Source organism: Cervus elaphus, chromosome 12, assembly GCF_910594005.1.
Source record: "Cervus elaphus chromosome 12, mCerEla1.1, whole genome shotgun sequence".
NCBI classification, from domain to species: domain Eukaryota; kingdom Metazoa; phylum Chordata; class Mammalia; order Artiodactyla; family Cervidae; genus Cervus; species Cervus elaphus.
The window spans coordinates 85,658,998-85,673,869 of record NC_057826.1 but is presented as its reverse complement, the minus strand read 5'-3'; the positions used below and the strand labels follow the sequence as shown (position 1 = coordinate 85,673,869).

The window sequence follows — 14,872 nt, the reverse complement described above, 5'->3', positions numbered from 1 at the left end:
GGAGAGTGAAAATGCTGGCTTAAAGCTCAACATTCAGAAAACTAAGATCATGGCATCTGGTCCCATCACTTCATGGGAAATAGATGGGGAGACAGTGGAAACAGTGTCAGACTTTATTTTCTAGGGCTCCAAAATCACTGCAGATAGTGATTGCAGCCATGAAATTAAAAGATGCTTACTCCTTGGAAGGAAAGTTATGACCAACCTAGACAGCACATTAAAAAGCAGGGAAATTACTTTGCCAGCAAAGGTCCGTCTAGTCAAGGCTATGGTTTTTCCAGTGGTCAGGTATGGATATGAGAGTTGGACTGTGAAGAAAGCTGGGCACGGAAAAATTGATGCTTTTGAACTGTGATGTTGGAACAGACTCTTGAGAGTCCTTTGGACTGCAAGGAGATCCAACCAGTCCATCCTAAAGGAGATCAGTCCTGGGTGTTCATTGGAAGGACTGATGCTGAAGCTCAAACTCCAGTACTTTGGCCACCTCATGTGAAGCGTTGACTCATTTGAAAAGACCCTGATGCTGGGAGGGATTCAGGGGCAGGAGGAGAAGGGGACGACAGAGGATGAGATGGCTGGATGGCATCACCAACTCAATGGACATGAGTTTGAGTAAACTCCAAGAGTTGGTGATGGACAGGGAGGCCTGGTGTGCTGCGGTTCATGGGGTCGCAAAGAGTCGGACACGACTGAGTGACTGAACTGAACTGAACTGTCAGATATTTTGTGTAATGTCCCTCAGTTTGGATTTGTCTGATGGTTTTCTCATGATTAGATTGATGTAATGAGTTTTGGGAAGAAGACCCCACAGGTCAAATGCCCTATTTATTGCATCATATCAGAGAGTACATGACATCAAAGAAGATGTTAACCTTGATCAGTTGGTTTGGATGGTGTCTGCCAGGTTTTTCCACTAGAAAGTTACTCTTTCCATCCTCTATTCTCATCATATTCCTTTAAATGAAAATCAACAAGTATTGGGAATTCCCTGGTGGTCCACTAGTTAGCACTTGGTGCCGTCACTGCTGGGGCTGGGTTTGATCTCTGATCGGGGAACTGAGATCCTGCCAGCTCAGCGGTGTGGCTGAGGGTGGGGCAGGGGAGGAGAAAAGAAAAAGAAAAAAGAATCCCCAAATCAAGTATTTGAATGTTGTATGCCTTGGACAGCAAGGAACAGTCAGTCCTAAAGGCCTGGTCCGTCCTAAAGGAAATCAACCCTGAATATTCATTGGCAGGACTGATGTTGAAGCTGAAGCTCCAATACTCTGGTCAGCAGATGCGAAGAGCCGACTCATTGGAAAAGACCCTGATGCTGGGAAAGACTGAAGGCAGGAGGAGAAGGGGACAACAGAGAATGAGATGGTTGGATGGCATCACCAACTCACTGGACATGAGTTTGAGCAAACTCTGGGAGATGGTGAAGGACAGGGAAGCCTGGTGTGCTGCAGTCAATGGGGTCAACAAAGAGTCGGACATGACAGAGTGACTGAACAATGCAGGGACACTAGGCGCTGAAGGAGGCAACTGGAATTCTTGAACAAAGGAGGCAATCGACATGTTATGAAGTTTGTGGTTCAATGGGAGTCTCTAATGTTTGTTGTCGCAGCCTCAGCGATGGTGGGGGTGAAGGCAGTGGGAAGGCAGAGGAACAACTGAGGCTCAAGAGAGGCAGGAGATACACACAGAAGTTGTATTTGTATTAGTCAATCTACTTTGCCTCCAAAACCCACTTATTCATTCATCCATTCAACAAATATTAAAGTGCACACTGTGTGCCAGGTACTATTTTAGGTACTAGGGATACAGCAGTGAATAAAACACGTCATAGATTAGTGTGGAGACAAACACAGGAGTGAAACCTGTGGCATGGTAGATTGTGATGAGTGTTAGAAGAAAAGTAAATTAGGGAAGGGGACCAGGCATCATGCACACCTGCATGACTGCATCCGTGGGTGGGGTGGGCTTGGGGTGGATTTTTAATAGTGAGCTAAAGGAATACCTCAACAAGAAGTTGATTTTTTAAAAGATTATTTATTTATTTGGCTGCACCTGGTCTCAGTTGCAGCACACAAGATCTTTGATCCTTGCTGTGGCATGTGGGTTCCTTTAGCTGTGACATGCAGGATCTTTAGCTGAGGCATGCAGAATCTTTTTTTTTTTTTTTTCAGTTGTGACATGTGGGATCTTTAAGTTGTGGCTTGAGGAACCCCTAGTTGCAGCATGTGGGATCCAATTCTCTGACTACCCCTCCCCCCCCCCCCCCACACTGGGAGCACAGAGTCCCAGTCATTGGACCACCACGGAAGTCTCCAAGAAGGTTATTTTTAAGTTAAGATCTGCAAAAGATGAGGGAGTGAACCATGTGGATATCTGGATAAAAGCAATCCAGGGAGAGAAAAGGGCAAATGCAAAGGCCCTGAGGTGGGATGCCTGATGCATTCAAGGAACACTAAGAAAGAGGCTGGTGTGAATGAAGTTTGAGAGCTCTTAAAGCCAGGAGGTGTGGAGGGCAGAATGTATAGAGTTTTCCAGTCCGAGGAAAGGACTTTAGTTTTTATTCTGTGCAAGTTAGGAGGTGATCAGGAGAGTTTTAACCAAAGGAGTGACTTGATGTAACCTTGGTAATTGCGATGAGAATAGACTGTTGTTAGCAGTGGCAAGAATGGAAACAGAAGTTTAAGAGAGAAATATAGTATGAATATAATACTGGGATAATACCTGTGAAGCATTCAGAAGGGATCAAGGATTCTGGGTTAAGGATTTGTGATGGGTAGCAAAGTAAAAAGTGATGAAAGAAAACCTCTATGAATCAATGTAGCAGTAAAATGTTAATTTTCTTCATTTAAAAAATACTTCATAACAAAAAAGATAAATAACCCAATTAAAAAGTGGGCAAAGGACTTGAATAGACACTTCTCCAAAGAAGATATACAAATGGCCAACAAGTTTATGAAAACATGAACATTGCTAGTCACTAGGGAAATGCAAACCACCCCAGTGAGATATCACCTCATACGCATGGGAACATGGCTTCTAACAAAAATACAGAAAATAACAAGTGTTGGTGAAGATGTGAAGAAATTACAACCCTTGGGCTACTGGTGGGAATGTAAAATAGTGCAGCCATTGTGGAATATGGCAGCTGCACAAAAAAATTAAAAATAGAATATGATCCAGCAATTCTACTTGTGGGTATATATCCAAAAGAATTGAAAGTACAAATTGAGTTGGTTTTCCCCATAGTACTATGAATAAAAAAGCCATTTTAACAAATTATGAGTTCATAGAAAATCTCTGGTTTTGTGGTCTATTTTTTCAAATAATAGGAAATGAACTTTCAATAAAAAGTGTATGGGGACCTTGAACAAACGATTTATTTTTCACAGACTGATGTGCAGGTGGAAAGGGGCAATTCTTTGACTATCTGGAGGATCTGACTAAATGAATTTCTACCTAAGCTATTAATTTACAATAACTGAAAAGAGATAATTTATCTCCTACAATGGACTTTCAAATTAAATATAAAAGGAACGTAGGTAGAGAAAATGTGCAGAAAAATTCGTATTATATCAAGACCGACAAATATTTAAATGATTTTTTTTTTTTTTGGTTGCATTCATCAACTGACTGTTAGAGGGAAATAACACTGCTCGCCCGAATTTATACAAATTTCAGTCCCCCAATGTAAAGCGATATGTAGATTTTTCTTAGAGATAAAGGACGAAACAATTTGTAAACGAATTTCCATATAGGCGTCATAGATCAACAAAATTGTGCATTTAAAAATCTGAGGTTAACAAGGCATTTAAAAATAATCAAGGGTTATTGCTACTACCTGTGACATCACCGATTGTGTAAACATTGCTGTCTAGGTGAAAATTTATGGGCTGTCTAGGATATTTTTTGCAACGGTTTAATAGGAAAAGGATGCCACAACTCCAAATGTCCCTAGGCAGTTTAACCTCTTCACTGAATTTCTTTCCTGTTGCTTTTCAGTAGGGGGCTGTTTGCTATTTTAGGGCAACCGTGGGGTAAAGAACCTCACTGAAAAATACACAGTCATATTACTCATTTGGGAGACAGATGATCTCTAGATCTGTATCTTGGAAGAAGGAAACAAGGAAACCTTGTTCTTGATCATTTGATGCACAAACTCCGCGAATATTTAAGTACACGGGCTGATAAAGCAGGAATTAACGAGAGCTGCAGTTCTATTTTTCTAGCCTTCTGTACAGACAAACAGTACGCATTTGAAGTCATCAATCGGCTTTTGGCGGACCCCTGCCCTAATTCACTTTCCTCCTTCTTTTGTTAGGTGCTTTTACCTTGACGACTTTAATGAGGATCGGGAAAGGAAAGGGCCGTCTCCGTGGATGGTCACTTCGCGACCTCTCGGGTCTAGCCAACAGAGCATTCCACTTGATATCCTCACTCCAGCCCCAGCACCAAGCACTTGCTCCTCTGGTCCCGCCCCGCGACGCGCGGGGGCGGGGCCGGCCGGGAGCTGCCCTCTTCCAACATGGCGTCGCGGGAGGCGGGTCCGCTCTCCGGCTCCCGGGGTTCCGGCGCTGCGCGTTTTGGTTCCGGAGTAACGGTGCCCTCGCCGCTGCCTTCCCCCTCCTGCCGCCGTCTTCCCCCTCCTGCCGCTGCCGCCGCCGCCGCCGCCGAGATGTTGGCCTCGGATGGCCGTAGCTGAGTCGCGCGCCCCGCGCACTTTGGCTGAGGTGGGGCAGGGGGACGGTCCGCTCGACTTTCTTTTGGTCCGGCGGCCCTGGGACTCCTCCCTAACAGCCCCGAACCGAGTCCCCCCAAGTCGGGGACCCTCCGCTCCTCTTAAAGAGGAGTGGACACCTGCACCTGTATCTCCCTAAAACGGGGTCCTCTCTTTGCCGTCCCCTCACACCCACACAGACGGCAGAGAGCTTCACGATCCCGTTTGCCATCTTCTCCAACTCCAGAACCTTCTGACCTCCGCTAGTTCCTCCTGGCTTCTGCCCCTTACCCCGTCCACGCTCATCAGGAGACGTCCCTCAGCCCCCTGGGCCTGGGCCTGGCTCCCAGCCTGCGGGCTGCTTCCGGACCACCTCCTCTCTTCACTCCTCCTGCCCCTCCGTGCTCTGACCCTCGGTCCTCTTGGCGCCCCCCTCGTCTAACCAGGAGGGCGGGGGGCCCCTACCAGGATGTGAGCCCCTTTCACCTGTAATGCGTGGCTGGTCCTTGGCCCTTCCATGCCATGGAGAACCAAGTGCTGGTGATTCGCATAAAGATTCCCAACAGTGGAGCGGTGGACTGGACGGTGCACTCGGGGCCGCAGCTCCTCTTCAGGGATGTGCTGGTGAGTGCTCATCACAGTGTCATAGGGAGTGGGGGCCGGCATTTGTGGGGCAGTCAGCACTGTGATCGCCGAATCTTACCCTGGTGGCCTGAGCTAGTGGCCATTGCTGGCCTCCATGTGGGGGCAGTTTTATTGCTTCCACAAGCATTGATTAATTGCATGGGCTGAAATCTGTCAAGTGTTGAGGTCCCTGGGGAAGTAGAGATGAATCAGACTGGACCCCTGCCCTCAAGGAACTCAGCCTGGACTGGGATAAAATTTTTTACACAGAAGCAACCAACTGAGTTACAAAAAGCTGAATCTAGAAGAGAGTTTTGTGGAATGTCCCTGGCCGGATTCCAGGCCTTTCTACTGAGTTCTCTAAACTTGGTAACTAGTGAAAAAGAGAAAGTAGACAAGTCTAACCAATCACGTTTTAGCAAACCTAAAGTGTCCTAAGTTTTAAGATAGTGTTTTATCTAAAGAGACAAAGAGAAGTAAAACGAAGAAAAAATGCAGCTCATTAAACTATGACATGCCATGCATTGTACAAAACCCAATTTCAGAGATGTTACAATAGAGGTGTTATTTCACAGATGTTAAAATGTACTTTTAAGACTCAGTGAAGCCTTACTTTCATAATAAATATTCAAAATGTATTTCAAATAAAATGGAATGTTAGACTTGGCACTCAGCTTTCTTTATAGTCCAACTCTTAACATTCATACATGACTACTGGAAAAACCATAGCTTTGACTAGATGGACCTTTGTAGGCAAAGTAATGTCTCTGCTTTTTAATATTCTGTCTGGGTTGGTCATAGCTTTCCTTCCAAGGAGCAAGCGTCTTTTAATTTCATGGCTGCAATCACCATCTGCAGTGATTTTGGAGCCCAGAAAAATAAAGTCTGTCACTGTTTCTATTGTTTTCTCATCTAATTGCCATGAAGTGATGGGACCGGATGCCATGATCTTCGTTTTTTGAATGTTTAGTTTTAAGCCAGCTTTTTCACTCTCCTCTTTCACTTTCATCAAGAGGCTCTTTAGTGCTCTTTGCTTTCTGCCATAAGGGTGGTGTCATCTGTGTATTTCTCCTGGCAATCTTGATTCTAGCTTGTGCTTCATCCAGCCTAGCATTTCATATGATGTGCTTTGCATATAAGTTAAATTAGCAGGGTGACAATATACAGCTTTGATGTACTCCTTTCCCAATTTGGAACCTGTCTGTTATTCCATGTCCAGTTCTGACTGTTGCTTCTTGACCTCTTCCTTCATGGTAAGGCCCAAGCTCCTTGGCATGGTCCTCTGGATCGTTCTTGATTGGCTCATGCCTGCCTGGCACCAGCTTCATCTCTCACTACACCCACATGAGCATCCTGTCCTCCAGATATATAGAATTAACCTTGAGTTCTCCAAGGTGCCCAGGCCATGTCCACTTGGCCTCTTTCTTTATCTAGCCTGTTCCTACCTGTCCTTCAGAGTCGAGCTTCACTTCTCTGCGTTGGTTTTGGTCACATGCCCCTCCTCTGTGTGCCCACAACTTTGTTCTGGCAAAGTACATGGGATTTGTGCTAATTTTGTTGGTCCCCTCCACTAGATGATAAAATTCTAGAGGAGACAGACATCTCTGTTTCTGGTGCTACCTGGGCCCCTGAAAGATTTGTTTATGAGGGAGCTTCAAAGTTCAAACCACACCATTATGGTTTTGTGGATAGCACACTAAGTTTTGAATCAAGAACTTTGGATTTAATTGTAACTAGGCAAGTCACTGGAGAAGGCAATGGCACCCCACTCCAGTACTCTTGCCTGGAACATCCCATGGACAGAGGAGCCTGGTGGGCTGCACTCCATGGGGTCGCTAAGAGTCGGACACGACTGAGCGACTTCACTTTCACTTTTCACTCTCCTGCATTGGAGAAGGAAATGGCAACCCACTCCAGTGTTCTTGCCTGGAGAATCCCAGGGACGGGGGAGCCTGGTGGGCTGCTGTCTATGGGGTCGCACAGAGTCGGACACAACTGAAGCGACTTAGCAGCAGCAGCAGCAGGCAAGTCACTGTTCTCCGAGCCTAAATTTTCTTGCTTGTAAATTAGGAGTAATGATACCTGCCTCAAAGACTTGTAAAGATTAACTGAGATTGTATTTTTGATGAGAAAGACATGAGATTTCTTTGACTTTACTCATTTGAGACAACAGAAGGTATTCTTTTAAGTAGAATGGTTGTTGTTGTTTAGTTACTCAGTGGTGTCCGACTCTTTGCAAATCAATGAACTGTAGCCCACCAGGCTCCTCTGTCCGTATGATTTCCCAGGCAAGAATACTGGAGTGGGTTGGCCTATCCTTCTGCAAGGGATCATCCTGACCCAGGGATTTAACCCACATTTCTCCCTTATTGGCAGGCGGATTCTTTACCACTGAGCCAACAGTAGAATGAGCCCGAGTGGAATGGTACAGTGTTTGAAACAGACTCTTGAGCCAGGCTGACTGGGTTTAAATTGCAAACCTTACTGTACTCACTTGAGCAAGTGTTTTCTGTATCTCAGTTTCTTCTTTGGTAAAAAAGAAAAAATAGGGTTGGGGGATAAAAGTAGTGCCAACCTCATAGAGTTCTGAGTTCTAGGGCAGTCAATACCTGTAAAGGCCTTACAACAACCTAGAGCTTACTAAGTTCTAAGTGTTTTTGTTACAGCAACAGAAGCGATTGGGCCTGGGCATCTCTTAGTTGTACATTGGCTCAAGGATGACTGGCCTAAAAGTAAACCTTGCACAAACAGTTCCATGATTGAGAGCTCAGAGTGCAAGGTGCCTTTACACGTGCTTACTCAGATAAGCTCAGGTGGAGCGTATTATGTTGGGAAGGCCACTTGTGACAGTGGGGGCAAATCAAGTTATTTGAACTGTGAGCTCAAATCTTGCAGGACCTCTGAGCTCTCTTTTCCAGGTTCACCTTCAGCAAGAAACCAATAGTCACACCAGCATTTTTGGCTGGGAACCTTAAAATTTTAAGCCAAATGAAACCTGCACTGTTCCCCTTCGTCTCATGTAACTGTCCTCACGTCATTTTTCAAATGAGCACTCATGAAACCCAGATGAGGAAAATGATAAAGCCATACGGCTGGTTTGTGGCAGAACCAGACACAAAGCCAGAAGCAGTTTGTAGTCACTGAGTCAGCTGGAGCTGAGGGTGTTTTGGACTCGGAGTCAGTAGTTGAGGGTGCTACTCATAGCTCTCCCAAATGGCTGGGACTCCCTGGGCAAGTCACGGGGCCTCTCTGGTGGCTGTGTCCTTCGTCTGAAGGAGTTAGGGACTGGCTGCCATGTGAAGGAGGCCCAGCTGGTCCTCTCGGGCAGAGGCATTTGGGTTATCTGTTTTTCAGCTTTCTGTGTTTCACCTCGTTTAGGCAACACATTCCCCAATTTGGGGAAAATTGTGTAGGAGGTGTGGATTGGTGAGTGGTAGTAGAGAACGTTCCCCCTGTCCTCTGAATCCTCTCTCCCAAGTTCCAGCCCACATTTCCTCTTATCTGTGAAGTGTCTGTCTTAACTGAGTCTGTGATTTTTCCTGCCTTCTGACTTAACCACTGCTATTTGCTAGTTGATGTCTTTTGTTTGGCCCTTTTATCATACTGTGCTTGCTTGGTTGCTCAGTCGTACCCTACTCTTTGCGACCCTGTGGACTGTAGTCTGCTGCTGAGCTCCTCTGTCCATGGGATTTCCCAGGCAAGAGTGAAGTGGGTTGCCATCTCCTTCTCCAGGGGCTTTTTCCTGACCCAGAGATTGAACCCGCATCGCCTGCACTGTGGGCAGATTCTTCACCAGCTGGGCCGTCGGGGAAATGTTGAGTGTTCTGAATTGTTAGTCTTTTAAGTTTGTCTCTATTTTTATGACAGATTATAATCTTCCTGACATCAAGGAGTACGTCTTATTCTTCTGTTACCTACACTTTTGTTATCTTTGTGCTCCTGGCATGTTGTGGATGCTCCCTTATATTTTTGGTTTGCCATTTGTTTGACTGAAGGGAAGGAGAAGAAAAGGATCAAGAAACGATCGCCATCCAGTTGTGTAAACCCATGTGCTCTTTTGAAACCTTCTTTAGGTCGGGTAAAATGTTGAGAGTAAAATAGGGTCATTTTGAAATTAATCATTTAAAATACAACTGGGAAATATGCATAAAGTTGGATGTGCCTGCTTAGAAAAGACCAGGAGATTGTGTAGATTGTGTTTTATTTTCCAACTTTTTACAGCTTTGTAATCACAATAGCTCCACTTTATTTGCCTTAACAGAACAAGTGGCTGGTTATGTTCATGTGACTCTCATGATTCTCTCATGATTCTTGCTTTTTCTTTCTCTGTTTCTCCATGTTAGATGTAAAGTTTGTGTGGCTCCTTATTTATGTTGATGGGCTAAGGAGGCCATTGCTGCCCAGCAGTGTATTCAAATAGTTGTTAGAAATTAATATTTTATGGGGATCTGCTCTTCATAAGTAGGAAGGATCCTAAGTTAGTTTGCTAATTCTGTAGGGTTCACACCTCGAGATTGGTTATCTGAAAGTAAGCAGTCATAACCTAGACTTGGAGAGTTGGGAAGGTGGAGGGTGTTCGCCCTTCTCTCCCCCTTTTTAAACCAATACTGGCTAGTCCTCGGTAAATGCATAGCAGGGTTAAGTGAACCAGAGATCATCCTCCATGAATTGTTAGGTGCTGAAATTTAGGGTTTTGTTATGAGCTAAGATTTGTAACGTTCCAGTCACCAGTGACTGTTTTATTTATTTAACAGACGCTAATACTGCACTTACCACGTGCTAGACACTGTTGTAAGCACTTTGTAAATATTAACATATTAGTCCTACAAGGTAGGTACAGTTATGATCTCATCTTGCACAGAAGGAAATGGAACAGCAGAGCCAAGGTCCAAGCCTCGCAGTTGGGCTCTCCTCCACAGTCTCAGGATTTGCACCGGTTGCCTGTGTGTTCCATATGAAGTCAGCAGTTTTCATTTACCTGTCAGGAGATACTTTCTACCTACAAATATCTAGAAAGAATTTTTTTTTCAATATTAACATCTTTCACAGATACTTCCTCAAAGAGTTGTTTCATTTGCTAAGACTAAAGGAAAAAAAAATCTCTTTTGGCTGTAATGAGTGAGGGCTGCCTATGATGGTTCCTTCTGATCAATTTTATATGCACAGATTTACTTAAAACACATGTACACACACAGTGGAGGCGAGGCTATTATGCAAATTGCCACTGCAGCAAAAGCTTCTAAAGCACTGCCTTTAGAAGGAAGTTGCAGCCACCACACCGCTAAGTGCCCTGCTTGGAAGGGCTGTGGGTGCCCTGCTGAGAAATGCTGCCAGCAGCTTTGTCAGCCGGCGCCTGGTACCAGCTGTGGCATCCCAGGAGGGATGTTGTGGCAGAGCTCCCCGAGAGCGATGGAGCGTGTAGACCATTTGGGTTGGACTGGACATCATGGAGGGTCACTTTTCCCAGAGCTGTTTCTCGAAGGTGTTCTGTACCCCTTTAAATAAACTGTCTCTGTAGACTATTTTTCAAGTGTTTTCAACTTTACAGGTTCATTTAAACACTGATACCAAGTTATATGCACTTCTTTTGTAGGCTCGATTAACTCTGTTTTGATGTCATTAAATATGTTTCTCAGTTGCACAGAGTTGAGGTTGATAATTCTGTGTATTAAATGTAGTATTATAGATTGACATCATCATCATGGAAACTCGTTTTTTGAACTCTTCCCGTTACGAGTGCAAGGCGTGGCATTGTTAGTTACATATCAAGAACTACATTTGTTGAAGATCTATGGTATATTAGGTTAGTTCATGTTTATTACATTATTTAATACTTCTTACATTACCTCCGTGAGCACTGGGCTTCCCGAGTGGTTCAGTGGTAAAGAATCTGCCTGCCAGTGCGGGAGGCGCAGGAGACATTGGTTCTATCTGTGGGTCAGGTAGATCCCCTGGAGGAAGAGACGGCAACCCCCTCCAGTGTTCTTGCCTAGAAAATCCCGTGGACAGAAGAGCCTGATGGGGCTGTAGTTCATGGGGTTGCAAAGAGAAGGACACGACTTAGTGACTGAGCGTGAACACAAGTACCGTAAGCATCATAAACCCATATTGGAGGATAATCAAATTCAGGCTCAGAGAGGATGAGTGATTTGTTCCCAGTCACACAGCTTGTTTAGGCAGAGCTGAGATTCAGATCCAGGCCAGTCTGACTCCTGAAACCTCTTTTTCTACTAACAGTACATTCCTTCTATAGCTTCCCCTAGAAGAAACCTATTTTTTTTTTTTTTGTAAATGTGCAACAGTGTACTTGTCTATGCTATTGAATCCAGGGTAAAAAGTTACATTATTCATGCAGAGTAGAAAGGACTTTTTAATGATCCCCTCCCCTAGAAAAGATTTAAACTCTAGAATAGAGATTTAAACTCTGGACTTAGATTGCTGGGCTAAATGTGATTATGTGCTAATGTTTTTATAGTTTATGCCAACATTTCAAAAATCTTTTCCAGGTTCTCGTATTTCCTCTAGGATTTGCCACATGTTAGCAGTAAAGAAGATGGCTAATTGTGTTTCTTTATTCTTTCTTTCTTTAGGATGTGATAGGCCAGGTTCTGCCTGAAGCAACAACCACAGCATTTGAATGTAAGTCTGGGTTATATACTTTGACTATTTCTCTCTGCAGTAATTTTTCAAAGGGTTTATGGGTTGCGTTACTTTAGAAACTGACAAAAACAGATTATTTATGATCATCATATGGTACATTTAAATATTTATAAATTAATGCAAGTTTAATGATGATACTGAGCCAAGTAATATTTTCTTATTTAATCATATCTTGGGTGTACATATTTCTATAATATAGCTTTAATTACCAACATGACCTTTATCTGCTCTTGCTCCTCACTGTAATAATATTGTAGGACAAAATGAAACGTGTAAACTACCTGTAGGCCAGTGATTATTGATGAAAAGATTTTAATCCTTTGCTCCCTTAAAGCAACAGAGTAGAGCGATTAAGTGAATGCTGCGGGAATAATTCTGCTTTAGTGGGGCTTGGCAAGGCTTTTGGATGGGGACAGCAACACTTCAGGTCTTGAGTCATTCCCCACCCCACCCCCCGAAACCAGTTTGCTTGGGGCCTAGGGTGAGGGCAAGGTGTACTAGAAAACTGGTTTTGACATTAGCGGGGGGATGTGAAGGGCCGAGTAGGATGAGAGTTTAGTCAGTAGCCCAGGGCCTCTGGTGTTGGGAAGGATAAAGAAAGGTTTGTAACTGGCCTCATCTTTTATTGATGATGTGGTGGTCTGCTTTTCTTTGTGGAAAAATGTACAGTTTCTCCACATGATTGTATCTTTTTGTTCTTGTTTTTTAAGTAGATGGTTAATGACAGAGAGTACAAGATCCTTTCTTTTATTTATGTTCTCTTGGAGACAATTTGACAATACTTACCAAAATATAGAATGTTCAAAACCTTTGACTGGACAGATCCACTTTTAGGAAACCGTCCAACAGAAATACATACACATGTGTTGAATGCTCTTCAAACAAAGCGTACATCGTGGAATTTGTTTTTTTTTTCTTTAATTTTGGCTTCTCTGTAAGGCTTGTGAGATCTCAGTTCCCTGACCAGGGATTGAACCTGGGCCACAGCAGTGAAAGCATCAAACCCTAACCACTAGGCCACAGGGAATTCCCTGGAATTATTTTTAAAAGCAAGAAATTTAGAGGTAAGCTAAATGCCTACAATTAGTTAATTAATTAACTATGGTCTGAAGCATTAAGTGGCGGCTAAAAAGAATGAGAATTTTGAACATTGACATGGAAATATATTTGGGATATACTATTAATAAACAAAATATGTATGGTATGATCCCATTTTGATTAAATATAGTATGATCCCATGTTTATTCCCTACTTCCACCTCCCAACTTCATGTACATACTGAGACAAAGATCTGAAGGGGTGCCTTCCACAGTGCTTTCCAGCGGTTTCTCCTGGAAAGCAGACTTGGGGCTGTCGTGAGGGAAGAATTGACTGAATGAACACACTTCCTGCTTTATCTCTGTCTCTCTATTGCTATTTCAGTATTCTCTGTTGAATGTTTTTCAACAGTCACTACATGGTTTTAAAAGCTACTTGAGTAGAACTCTTAATTAATAAAGAAGAGTGTTGTATTAACCACACTGAACTCCATATACTACTGAAAAATAGTATGTATATCTGAAATACATGTTAGTGTTACAGGCTCTTCAGACACCTTGAGGTAACTTCTTGGGGATGCCAAGGATTTCATGGATAGTCTGGTAGTTAACATTTGGGGTACTTAACTGTTGCCAGATGCTGTGTTAAGAGTGTTCCATGAATATTACTCAGCCATTAAAAAGAATTCATTTGAATCAGCTCTAATGAGATGGATGAAACTGGAGCCCATTATACAGAGTGAAGTAAGCCAGAAAGATAAAGACCAATACAGTATACTAACGCATATATATGGAATTTAAAAAGATGGTAACGATAACCCTATATGCAAAACAGAAAAAGAGACACAGATGTACAGAACAGACTTTTGAACTCTGTGGGAGAAGGCGAGGGTGGGATGTTCTGAGAGAATAGCATTGAAACAAGTATACTATCAAGTGTGAAACAGATCACCAGCCCAGTTTGGATGCATGAGACAAGTGCTCAGGGCTGGTGCACTGGGAAGACCCAGAGGGATGGGATGGAGAGGGAGGCGGGAGGGGGGATCAGAATGGGGAAGTCATGTAAATCCATGGCTGATTCATGTCAATGTATGGCAAAAACCACTACAATATTGTAAAGTAATTAGCCTCCAACTAATAAAAATAAATGAAAAAAAAAAAGAGTGTTCCATGGGTTATCTCATTTAATTTAACTTTCACAAGATCCCCATGAAGTACTTTGAAGGACTGTTATTTGCTCTGTGCTACTTGAGGACATCTCCTCTAAGTAACTTGTTTAAGTCTCACAGCTAGTAAGTGATAAAGTGGAATTTCTCATGTGTATATTCTCAGCCACTGTTGAGACTTGTTCTAAGAGTTGTCATAATTCTTGATGTTGTGCATTCTGATTGTTTTTAGGTAAAGCAAAAAAGAATCTTACCTTGCTTTTTCTACTTCTCCCTTTCTGTATCCCTCCAAGTGGCTTGATGTACCTATGCCTTTCTGGCTTTCAGGGTCAGGGTTCATGGTAGTAATGCTGATTATTTTAGGTATCATTTATTGATGCAGGTCAGGAAGCAACAGTTAAAACTGGACATGGAACAACAGACTGGTTCCAAATAGGAAAAGGAGTACATCAAGGCTGTATATTGTCACCCTGCTTATTTAACTTATATGCAGAGGACATCATGAGGAACGTTGGGCTGGATGAAGCACAAGCTGGAATCAAGATTGCTGGGAGAAATAGCAATAACCTCAGACGTGCAGATGCTGCTGCTGCTGCTAAGTCACTTCAGTCGTGTCCGACTCTGTGCGACCCCATAGACGGCAGCCCACCAGGCTCCCCCGTCCCTGGGATTCT

General features: G+C 43.5%; 1 protein-coding gene across 6 annotated transcripts in view; it reads left to right on the top strand.

Annotated features, from left to right (window-relative positions):
• The first annotated feature begins 4,584 nt into the window (after positions 1 to 4,584).
• The window catches only part of MAP2K5 (mitogen-activated protein kinase kinase 5), a 260,879-nt gene continuing 250,591 nt past the window's right edge, over positions 4,585 to 14,872 (top strand). The window contains exons 1-2 of one of the 6 annotated variants that reach the window (XM_043919835.1): positions 4,585 to 5,335; positions 11,926 to 11,974. In XM_043919835.1, coding sequence (XP_043775770.1) covers positions 5,234 to 5,335; positions 11,926 to 11,974 — 151 coding nt within the window. In that variant the 5' untranslated portion in view covers positions 4,585 to 5,233. The remainder of the gene's footprint in view (positions 5,336 to 11,925; positions 11,975 to 14,872) is intronic. The other 5 variants (XM_043919834.1, XM_043919831.1, XM_043919829.1 and 2 more) reach the window with 5 other exon arrangements.